The sequence below is a fragment of the Botryllus schlosseri genome, chromosome 2 (assembly GCF_051294905.1).
Source record: "Botryllus schlosseri isolate E-star chromosome 2, Bs_hap1, whole genome shotgun sequence".
Lineage (NCBI taxonomy): Eukaryota > Metazoa > Chordata > Ascidiacea > Stolidobranchia > Styelidae > Botryllus > Botryllus schlosseri.
This window is the reverse complement of record NC_137237.1, coordinates 15,575,330-15,587,907: the sequence shown is the minus strand read 5'-3', so window position 1 is coordinate 15,587,907 and position 12,578 is coordinate 15,575,330. Positions and strand designations below refer to the sequence as shown.

Genomic DNA, 12,578 nt, shown 5'->3' with positions numbered 1-12,578 from the left:
TCTATAATTAATATTTATACAGATGACGGTTGCGCGATGAGCTACATTTGAACTAAAACTTTTGGGGGTCCACGTCAGGGTTGTAACAGAGTCACAAGGCTCCGAATCACAAGTCAATCTAACATTTTTGGTGTTGACTCGAGTCAAGTCGAGTCATTTTTAATTCACCACTGAGTCAAGTTTGAGTTCAAGTCAAGGAGCAGAGGTCGAGTCCGAGTCATGGTATTATGACTCTAGTACAGTGCTCTTCAACCTTTTTCGACGTGGTACACCCTTTTCATGTTTGCTCAAAACTCGTACACCCCTGCTCATTACGGGTCTTCAAAAATGACTTTATTTCTCAAATCGTACTGGTTACTTGATAAAATTGTTAGGTTACCTAACTTAAGCCTACACACCAAATGCGGTTCAAGTCCAACCAGTAGCCGCAGTTTCTATTTGTTATATAAAAATAAATGACTAAAAATTTGAAATTTTTCTGTTCATTCCGTGAAAGTATTAGGTTGTCCATAAAAACGATGTTCTTCAAATTTGGTTCAATTCCAACCAGTAGAAGCGGAGTTATTGCCGTCTAAAAATTTGGATTTGAATAAAATAGTATTTGGTCACAGAGTCTATTCGCAGCCAGTTAGGCCGCCCGCCACAAAAATTGGAATTTATTTCGTGTCAGCCCAAAAACAGCATGACATTACGAACGATAATCAACCTAAATGTAACAGTATTGGGGAGAGAGTAGGTACAGCTACTGCTGCAAAAGCGGTAATTCAGATCAGCGATGATAGCAGGCGAACCAGCCTACTGTGTATCAGGCCTGCCCCACACCACACACAGTCGATAGTAGCACATGGGCAGCAAGAGATGTCAGTAACCTCAGATCGTATACCGCTAAACACATTCCATTGTAGCTAATTTGCATCACTAATAACAAAATACTAAATTACAAATGTATGGCGAAATATTGGACATAAAACCGGCATTTTAAAACAAAAAGGTTTCGATTTCAACATGGACGCTGTTTCGACCCTGGCTGGCTACGTCACTTCATTTATGTGCATTGCGGTATTTATTAACGTCGGGTAGGAAGTACCGATTCAACAAGTCCGAGCTATCGCGGCGGTTTCCTCAAAAATCACTAAAAGACAAATGACTAGCTGAACACATGTTTGTTAACTGCATACTTTCCAACACCAAACGGGTCCATTGGTCTATTGCCGATGGCTAAATGAATAGGAGAAATATTTATTTATGACATCATAATCAAGCGGTGTACAGTATTACATTTGAGATAACATCGTACCATATTACTTATTAACCTGTGCCTCAACCTGTACTGACCCATAAACCTGCCTTGTGCCCTATGCCAACCTGCCCTGTGATAGCTAGCCATCGGCTCATTGTAATTCAGATCTGGTACACCCCTGTACACCCCATCCGAGTGGTACACCCTTTGCGAATTCTGGTACACCCTAGGGCAGGGGTGTCAAACATACGGCCCGCGGGCCGCATCCGGCCCGCCAGACGATTTCATCCGGCCCGCGAAGCCATTATGAGTAGATTGAAAAATGCTTGATTTTCCAGCACATGTGTAACAAATCTTCAAGTTTTTTTTCAATACTACATACTTCCATTAAACAATCCCTCAAGACAGCAAATATCGAGCATCTTCAATTTCCATGGCAACATTATAGGCAGCAACAGTGACACCCAATTTTAAGAAGGAAAAAGTGCACACTGAGCTCAGGGTTTTATGGGAATGGAGCAAAAAGTAGTTATTCACAGAAGCGAAAACGCAAATGCGGAACTGTGATAGGCATTAGGCAGTTTACGTGGACATTATATATGGTACACAAAAATAAATATTAAAATTCTGTGGCTACACTGCTGTGTCACTTCCGACTCAAAAGGTCCATGGACTCCAGAGATACCCGAAGTGAGATATAATAAAAAAATACATTCGAACGTCTGTGGCTACAGTTAAATCTTTTGCATTCCTCACAACGCATGCGCCGGGCTAATGCAAGATCACGGTTGAAGCACGGTCAGCATAAAAATATGTCAAGTTCCAACTTATATCGTCGTAAGCGTCACTGTTTTAGAGGTTAATAAACTGTATTCAACCAGCCAAGCATGGTATTTTTGTCTATATTCGATCGTTCCCGCATAAAGGTGTTGCTGATTGATAGAATGAAACTCACTGAAATCCCTGGTGCAATGTAGGCCTAATATATACTATTACGACAATTGTCTATGCTTTGTAATAAAGTATTCAAGTGAAAAGCAAGGGCATGAGATAATCGAAACATGGACTGATCCGGCCCGCGAGCGATTTGAAGGTTTGAATCCGGCCCGCGACGCAATTTGAGTTTGACACCCCTGCCCTAGGGTGTGCGAAAACCCCGGCTGAAGAGCACTGCTCTAGTATACGACTCCAAGTCATTGCGTTGACTTCTCAGTTTCGATTTATTATTATTATGTATAAAAACATTTAGTGGTGCTTTTCGCAGTGGTTCACACATGAAATAAACCAATTTTCCACACTACTCTAACAGTTTCTGGTCGCATATTCAAGTACCAGCACCAACAGACCAGAGGTCTCAAACTCAAATGTGCTCGCGGGCCAATTTCCCAGTTTTTGATGACGCCTTGGGACGCAGCATCCGTAATAGGGATCTTCAATGTATAATTTCCAAATAGGCCTTATTTCCGAACCCCTCGGGCTTCCAATAAGATTTCTTGTAGCCCCTATTCATTTTCAACACAATTTCTGATGGTACCTATATTGAAATCAGAAAATCGCGCATATCGCGAAAACCCTTTTCCAGTTGAATAAATTGGCCAAGAAAATATTCCACAGCATATAGGCCCAATTCCACAATACATCTCGTACCCCCTGATGTTGACCCAAAGGGGTCTACGGACCCTGGTTAAGAACCCCTGGAATATAAATGGCTAATCGCCGATGAATTCATTGGTGTTACACTGTTACAGCTGTAGACCGTATTACTATCTTGCTCGCCACCGCTAATAACATGGATAAAGAGAACAAACCACACCCAGCATGTAACCAACTATAGGTCACGGAGGTTGCATAATGATGATGGTTGCCTTACTGACCTGATTAAATAGCTAGATACCCTACGCAACGCAAGTTATGACCTTTTAATATATTACTATTCCCCATGACAGTTTCATAGATTGTTGCGTCCATAGGATTACCAAGTCACCGTTCCGACTCGCAAGTCCTTCTCTGACTTTAACGTTTGACCTGGTTCAACACGAGTCATTTTTATTTAATCACCCAGTCAATTCGAAATCGAACTAATTTTACGAAAGGTCGCACCAAACCAAATCACATATCTTCAGTCACGAATCATCAGCGGGACATGTTTTATCATAACTGATCTTCTACCGCATGTTGATAGTGTGGTTTGTTGAGATTTCAGTGTATTTTATAGTAGTTTTATGGTGAACTTTAAGTTCTTATAAATATAGAAGATATGTTTCACTTTAATATATTGTCGAATACTTGAAATTCCAAAATGCCGCTGCGGGCCGCACAAAATGTTCTTGCGTGTTTGAGACCTCTGCAATAGACGAAATACCAACAGTGTACCAACAGTTACTATTCTTCGAAATTACAATGAAATGTCGGTTTTGGCCGTCTGAGCCTCGAGTCATATGACTTGGTCCGAGTCATGCGCAATGACTCGAGTCCACGTCCAGTCAATACACAGATTAACTAGAGTCAAGACATTTCCGTATTTTGAGAAAACGACTCGAGTCAAGTCAGGTCATAAGAAAATCGCGACTCGAGTCATTACAACCCTGGTCCGCGAGGGTCAGTGGCGGTCCAAAAGGTGTTCGCGAAAATAAAAAGGTAGAGAGCCAAGGGTTTAGACCAGGAAAAGCCAACTTGTCGCGGCGATCCTGGTATCTGAGAATAGTTTGTGGCGACTTAACATTTTTTTAGTCAACTTTCATAGCAGTTCCACAATAACCCAGTGGCGAGACAACGTATAGTGGTATATGATCCTCAGCTGCAAAACCAATACGTTGTGGGTTCGAGTCCGACCGAGGTCGACTCCCAGATCATTCCTAAGTGTTGGAGGTTAATCTAAGCTCCTCCTCGTCACCCAATCCACGTAAGCGGTGTCTTAAAAAAGCATAGAAGTGGGCTGTGCTACAAGTCGGCAAATACGGAGTTGAAAATAAAGAATATCGGCCTGGTGTAAATGACCATTGTAGTCGAAAACACCATGACTATCACAAACCACACAATAACCCATTTTTCACATGAAATTTGTGCCGGTATCCGGTTGCAGGGTAGTTAAATATAGCTGGCTGGACTTTCTAACATTTTCTCCCGCTATCGCCGCCTTCGTAAGTTTTCGTCCCCTAATCACCCTCTCTGTTACTTTCGCTCACGTTGGGAGCCGCTGGTTTAGACACAATGCCGTTAGTTGTCTACTTATTAACGATTGTTTTATCCTACTGGTCCAATAGTGACATTGCGAAACTGAATAACATCGAATCTCCACAATGCGTTACCAAAGATGGGAAAGGTCTGAATCACCTGAAATCGGTGTCATTACAGAACAGATTCCACAACAGACTTGGACATTTTGATTTGCGAAAAACGTCGCCCATGTAGCGTAAATTGTTCACTAGAGATCAGGGACTCGGTAATTGACAGCCGCCTGACTCGCTGGCAAACTTATCATACGCGCACGCTCGTCATCACGAGAAGCTTGTATAATCGGCATTTATGCACGTACGTAACCCTAATAAATTGATACTATATTGGTGAATTTGAAAACAAGAGCCCTCCTTTTTTTGTCCAAACCCACTTTTGCGCCTTGCCACGCGCCAAAGGGCACATAAATGGAATAATGCACGATCTAATCCTAATCCTGCGACGCGAAATCTGTCGTCTCGATAATTTTTCGCATAAATAGAATTATACATTAAATGTCTTCCGATGCCAGAATTCATGATCATTGCCTGCTCTGATTCTAGCTTCAGTAAATTAATCAACTACGACCTTTTCGGTATCGAAATTCACTCGCGACTTCGTTTCTTTCTTTGCTCCGCTCCTTCGCTAGTGGGCGCTAGCGCTGGTTACCATGGTAGGGCTGGGCAAAATCGAGTACCCTGAGTGATTCGATTAGCGAGTCAATTAGTCAATTAGCGAGTCCGTGATAGCGCGTAAATGCCAACTATTTACCATTAACCTATACGCGCGCCAATAATTGAATACGCAGCTTCGTTGGCGACAACAAATTGTAATCCGTGATTAGTAATCAAATCAGACAATCGAAGCAACCTAGTTTACTACGTCGATTTCGACACGCTTGCGCTGAGAAGCACCATCTTCTCTCTCGACCAGACGAGCGAATTCACGTTCTCCTTCTCATAATTGAATCGCATTTTCGCCCATATTCGCACAAATAATTCTTGAGTTAGTTCCGTGATAGTCTTTTTAATTGGAGGCTTGGAGCGCGAAATAGGACAGTGTGTTTGTATATGCCTGCAAATTGAAAGTCATTCCTGCGCAAAGTGCGCATATTCATTACTTCAACAAGGCTTTGCCAAATTTTATCGGGAAATGCAACTATGCAGCTCAAATGTCGTCATAATGTGCAAACAATTGTCGCGATGTCAGACTTGAAACCCCATTGTGCTGTACGCAAGTTGAGAAATTACTGATTAGATGCGCGCTTTCTCGTTTGCTATCATCTGTAGGCTACTAATTCTTGTCTGCTCCATACACTCGTATTCCCTCGGCGTCACTTATCAGTGTTTGATTTGTTATTAATACTGCGAATTGTGCTGTTACGTTGTCAAAATTGGTGTAACACGAGATTATCGGTGGCGCAAATTCTGAATTTATTCGATTAGTTTGAACGGGAACCTTCCATGTTCCAAAACTTCATTGTTTGATGGACTCAATCGAGCCAAACCATATCGCGGATCGAATTTCAAACCTTTGGGATCTGTATTTCTATTGATCACGTCGCGGCATGCGCCCATATTGCTCTTACTGCAATAACACGTGGATAATTAAAAGCGCACCATTTTACGATCAAATTCGACTGGCTGATCTGGGCCTATGTAGGCCGTGGGCCCGGGATTATATTAACCAGCGCGTTGTCGGCATAAAAACCTCAGCTGCATAGCCAGTTAATTTCTCATTTATAACTAGAAATCCCGTCTTTTTTGGGATCCCAATTCACTAATTCGTATTATCGATTCTGCGTACTGCAAAGTAGCGAGAATAATTTGTATGCGAAATGGGTCGTCGATATGTCATGTGCATTATCGTTGGTGGTTTGATTCAGCGCGTCCACATGCAGGCCTGCTACAGTCCGCAGAAACACTTTCGCCAAACAGCAAACTAACGATCCTTATCAGATGTACAAATTCGACCTCATCGTTAGAAACGCAGATTTCATCGCGAGCTCTGAGAAACACCATCTCCTATCGCGATTTGATGACCAAATATACGCACAGCTTCTGCAAATTTAAGTGCATTATTCGCATCGATGAGGTCTGCAAGCCGCGTCCAAAATATTTTGTGAACTATTTTTGTGATAAATATTCTCGGAACGAAAAGTTTAACAGTGTTTTATTGTGTGTGCCTGGTACTTGGAATTTATCCCAGTGCCCATAATGCCGCGACGCAGTCAAAATCGATGTTTTAATCAGCAACCAATTGTCGCGATGCGAGCTATACGCTAAGTAAAATCCCATCGTGTTGACTGTAAGGGATAATTACTGATTAGCCGCGCGCGTTTGTAATCATAATTCTGGTCTGCCTTTTGCGTTTCAGAATTGTCGCGCCGTGTTAATGCTCAGTCCAGCGACGAATGCAAAATCAATGAGCTAAATTCGCAATCATCTCAGCGGGAGATCGTGTCGCGTTGCATTGTGCGATGCGTTATGCGTGCACAAACGAATCTTGCTAATTGGTCGCGGCCCCGCTTAACACTGATAATACGACTTGTGGAATTGCAACTGAATATTAGCGTCAGAATGGTCATCTCAAAAGGATGGGGTTTTGCATTTCAAAAGGAGAGAGTTTCGACACCCTCTGGCTACGCGCCTTGCCGCCACCCCATGCAAAAATAAAAGTCGGCGCCTATGAATAAGTATATATGTATATAGAAAATGTTTTAAAAACTATGCATAATGTACAGAAATGAGTTTAGCGTATTTGCAGTTATGAAATAACGTCAACCGAATATCGTAAGAAACCGTTTGAATGCTTTAGTCTGGGAGTGTTCAATGTGCAGCCTACAGGAGCAAAAATTATTAACCGGCATTTCGGCGCTGGGCATTTCCACGCTATATAAGATACGACCTAGACATAAAGTTTCGGACAACATGCGGCCATGCGACTCCCGTGCGGTGTATGCGTTGCCAAAATGATTGGCAGCGATAAAACCTTGAAGCAAAATAGCCACCGCATGCTGGCCAAAACGTTCGGCATTTATATGTTCACTGCCAAGCAATGTTCCCTCTAGTTTTGACGAGTCTGCGCACACTCACTAACTCAATGCGTAGACCTTTGGACAACAGTGCGCAACGACGATAAAAAAGGTCATCACTTCGGATTTTTTGTGCGCAGCTTAGATTTTCTGTGCGCAGAGACCGTGTCAGCACTGCGCATTTGCGCACGCGCGCAGCTTAGAGGGTAAATTGCTGCCAAGGCGTCAAAATGACCAGCGCCGAATAGTCCAGCGCCTGCAACTTGAGCCGCACGTATCAAATGATACCTGCCGAGGAAAATAATGAGCCCCGTGTCGAAATTCGAATTTGCAATCGTGTTCGTCTCTCGGAAGGAGATATTTTTTTAGTTTAGTATGGTGCACAAGCGATTCCAATATATATGGAGCAACGACAATCTTTACCGCAACCTTTGCCGACAAATCTAGTGTCAGACCAATCTTAATGTGACACCAAACCGATTTGAATGATACAGGGCTGGGCAAATTTTTCATCATCATCAGACCATATCATCGTAACACCACTGATTGGCCTGTCACTTATTGGATATGGTGCCGAACACAGTGGACTTGAAAACGACCAAATCAACCTCAGAAGATCGCTCATTGAGCGACTGTAAATAAATTATGCAAATATTTCGTAGGTGTAAGCGATAGGTAGGGTGCGGTAGCGACCATAATTTACTCCCTTCGCGACCAATAATAATTCAAGAATCACCACCGTAACGGATGACGTTGCCAGCTGCAGAAAAGCGGTTGGTGTATTCCTTGCTTGAAACGTTAAATATAAAAACAATTGAATGTTTGGAACGCAAGCTGGTAAAAATTTGACATTTTTTGACATTTTGGCACGCTGCACACAAAAGGTTGCCGGCCCCTGCGCTAGACGCAACTTTGAAGCTTTGTACGTACAGTAGCGGCGGTAGTTTCTCGGTCGAAGGAGCTTTATTTACCCTATACAATCAGTTGTCACTATCAATCCACTATGACGTCACAGTTGAATATTCGTGCCGCTGTGACTTAAAAAAACATGTTTTAAACCAGAGGTCTCAAACTCAAATGTGCTCGCGGGCTAATTTCCTAGTTTTTGATGACTCCGCGGGCCGCAGCATATATAATAGGGGTATTCAATGTAAAATTTCCAAGTAGGCCTTATTTGACGGGACCTTGCAGACGGGTATTTCACAAGCAGCGTGAAAATGTAATTTACTATTGTACTATTCACGCTTGGCACGATAAAAATCACATTTTCAAATACGGTATTTGAATAAAATTGTTTTTGTGCCGGGCATAACTTGTTAAAATAGCAAGTTATAGACATCATGCGAGAGGATGCATCATGACTTCGTAAAAGCTTTCGGGTTGTAATATTGCAGCTAGTGGACCTTTGAATCGCCAAAATTTTATGTAGAATATTCTAAAATTTACTGAAGATTGATCTGATATAAGAGCATTTGAGCGGCGTATCCTAATCCGGGTTTATGATATAGTCGTGATAAGTAGACGATTGTTACTGTAGTTACCAAAGTCAAATTATATCAGGGTTAGATTTGCCTTCGACTATCATTGGGACAGATCAATAACATCTTAAATATAATCATTATTGTGCCATAGTAATAGCATTGTTTCCTAACCTTTTTAGCGATCGTACCCTTTGAGCTTTCAATAAGATTTCTCGTAACCCCGTCCATTTTCTACGCAATTTCTGATGGTACCTATATTAAAATGAGAAAGCCCATTCACATAAGAATATTTTTCAGTTGAATAAATTGGCCCAGAAAATATTTCACGGCATCTATGCCTAATTCCACGATGCATCTCGTACCTCGGAGGGGTCAACGGACACCTGGTTAAGAATCCCTGGAATAGAAATGTCCAATCGTCGAAGAATCCATTGATGATACCGCTGTGGAGCGTACCACTACCTTGATACTCGCCCGCCACCGGTAATAACATGGATTAAGAAAACAAACAACACCCATGATGTAACCAACTACACGTCACGGGGACCATAGAAAGCCAATGGTTGCTATACCGACTTAATTAGATAGCTATATACCCTACGCAACGCAAGCTACGACCTTTTGATATATTACTATTCCCTATCACAAGTCACCGTTCCGAGTCGCAAGTCATTCTCTGATTTTAACGTTTGACCCGACTCAACTCGAGTCATTTTTATTTATTGCCCCAGTCAATCCGAAATCGAATAATTTTACGAAAGGTCGCATTAAACCAAATCACAATTTTCATTCACGAATCATCAACAGGTCATTTATTATCATCATGGACTAGAAATGTGACGTAATAGCTGATATTCTACCGCACGGCAGCTTTTAAAAAGTGTTGTGATAGTGAAGTTTGTTGAGATTTCAGGTTTTTGTAGTTGTTTTAGAGTGAACTTCTTGAATCTAAAAAAGATATATGGCACTTGAATATATTGTCGAATACCAGAAATTCCAAGATGCTGCGGCGGGCCACTCAAAATGGTCTCGCGGGCCGCGTTTTTGAGACCTCTGTTTTAAACAAAGGTCTTGTTTTATAGTGACCACGGTATGAGTAAATTGGATGAGATTGGTATCCCCATAGCACCGCATGTTAACGCGTCTGACATTCACTTCAAATTCCTATACGGCGCAATGGCCCTGATCGAACCAGGACCAGACAAAAAGGAAAAGGTTTATTCGGACTTGAAAAGTAAGTTCAATTTTATGAACAGTGGTCGTTAACTATGCACGTTATTTCATGTGTCTAAAATATACTACATTATGCATACGACTTAGAGATGAGCGTCGCTTTAGCTTTTGTAATTGGCGTCTCTGACACAATTTTTCGACGAGCAATTCTTTCTCTCACATTAAATGGCTGGATGAATATTATCATGATAAACACTTTTAAAAAAAACGTGTTTTAAACAAGGGCCTTGTTTTAAACATGTTTTTTATAAATATATTTTACGTTTAAATGTAACCCCAACTATACGGGCCTGTTTATGCCAGGAAGGGCACCATACCTTCACATTTTCTGAGAGCGGGCACTGGGAGTGAAAAAAAGGTAGAGAATCACTATTCTATAGCAAAGGTCGTGGCCTTATGTTGTTTAATATATATATATATCCTGCATATGATGTATAGCAACTAGGGATGGTGTGAACCTCTGAAAGGTTCAGGTTCGTGTGAACGCGAACCTTTTTGAAAGGTTCTGTGTGAACACGAACGTGAACCTCGTGACGTCACGTGACGTCATATTGTTAATTCCAACCCTATCTTCCAATGAAGTGATAGCCTATATTAATGTACACGATACCTAGCGAAGCCTCGGTCCACATAATGCCACAATGCTGAAGTACATATCGGCGTTTTAAACGTCGCTTAATGTATCAACAGCGGTAATCAAAGGATATAATAATTGCGTAAAATCAGTACATTCCGTCGCTTTGCCAACAATTTCGACGAGGACTTACCAAGGAATATAAGCTTACGCCTTAACGGTCTTAGCCAGACCGGACAATGTGTTCGGAGTCTGAGTATTGCTACATTGATATTGAGCAGAGTGTACGACGGGTTTCAATACTCGCTACCGATACCACAAACAACAACAAGTTATGCAGCAGTAGCAAGCACCTTAATCGCACGGATTTGGTTTTAATGATGCGGTAAAGATATGAAGTCAAGATTGACCCCGTACACCCGTTCGATTTTTTACATCAGAAGACGAGATCAATGTCACTGATTGGTTGAATAAGTATCATTCGCTGACTACGTATATCGCTCGTGATGTTGTGTGATTGCGGGTCAAGCTCACAGCAGATAGTCACTAAATATTCACAAACGGAAAGCTGGTTATTCCGAGAAAATTTTTGCAACAAAGCAACTAAAACTTTTAAGGTTGTCAAGGTGCATGGTGCATGCTCGTTAAGCGTTGATTTTTTATGCTGCCAGCACCATGCATGGAGTGGCCCGCAGTTGAAATGCAATACATTTGAGCCAAAGATCTTATAATGGAGTGAAAATTACAATTTACCAAAAGGTTCACAGTGCAGAACCTACCAAGGTTCTGTTGTGAACACGAACCTCTAAATTTCCGAGGTTCACACACAGAACGCGAACGTGAACCTCACGTTCACACCATCCCTAATAGCAACACAATCCCAGCTCTCTGCACTATCTGCATGTGTCAGTTTCCACGTTTGGACGTTCTATAAGAGCAAAACTACTTACTTGCTTGAGTAGTTTTGATAGAAAGCAAGTGCTACTTCTACTTGTAGAAACTTCGAAAAACAATACATCTGCTGGAGTAGTCTTTTTGACTACTTTGACCATCTCTGTTACTTCTTCAATAACTACTAACTACTTCTAGAACGACCTCTGTTACTCTCAATATTGTTGAACCTTATTCAGACTCAGGTCTTCCGATCCAAGTATTCTATAAAGAGGAACTTCCAGAAAGATTTCACTTTTCCAACAACGATAGGATAACATCAATCATCGTCATCGCACATCCCCAGAAAGCCTTATCTTGGGTAACTCAATATCGTTTCGGTAGTGAGCTAAAAGCCTAACACCGATCAGTTTCAAGCTTTATGCGTTGACAGAACTCTACGAAAGTCGGATACAAAGGGAATCATGCCGGTTTTGATAATATGCTCCCGGACATGCGGTCGATATTCTACATGATTGGACCGTCTTTCAAGGTATCGATTAGTTAATAATAGAGGAATTAAGTTCCTTCACTTCACTTAGTTTCATAATATTATACAATCTGAATACTTTATGCAGAAGAACTTCAAACTGACGGGGTTTGAGTCCGTACACATTTACGAGTTGATGTGTAAGTTGCTCGATCTGAATCCAGCACCAAACAACGGATCGCTCGATGTGCTGCTAGGCGCTCTCAAGGAGAATTCCTGTGTTTCAGGCGCATTGAATTATAACGTCATTACATTGTCGTTGCTTCTCACAATTTTCTGCTTTTCGTGGTGAAAATTATGCCCACACCTTTAATGTCATTCTGACTGATTCATAAACTGATGCAATGAAATGCTATCTGAATAAATTGAACCTGTATAATGTG

At 41.6% G+C, this 12,578-nt stretch overlaps 1 protein-coding gene across 1 annotated transcript in view; it reads left to right on the top strand.

The window, feature by feature from the left end:
• The window catches only part of LOC145433808 (ectonucleotide pyrophosphatase/phosphodiesterase family member 7-like), a 29,686-nt gene extending 17,108 nt beyond the window's left edge, over positions 1–12,578 (top strand). Inside the window, exons 6-9 of the mRNA XM_080311065.1 lie at positions 10,051–10,202; positions 11,906–12,027; positions 12,100–12,198; positions 12,284–12,578. Coding sequence (XP_080167191.1) covers positions 10,051–10,202; positions 11,906–12,027; positions 12,100–12,198; positions 12,284–12,487 — 577 coding nt within the window. The 3' untranslated portion in view covers positions 12,488–12,578. The remainder of the gene's footprint in view (positions 1–10,050; positions 10,203–11,905; positions 12,028–12,099; positions 12,199–12,283) is intronic.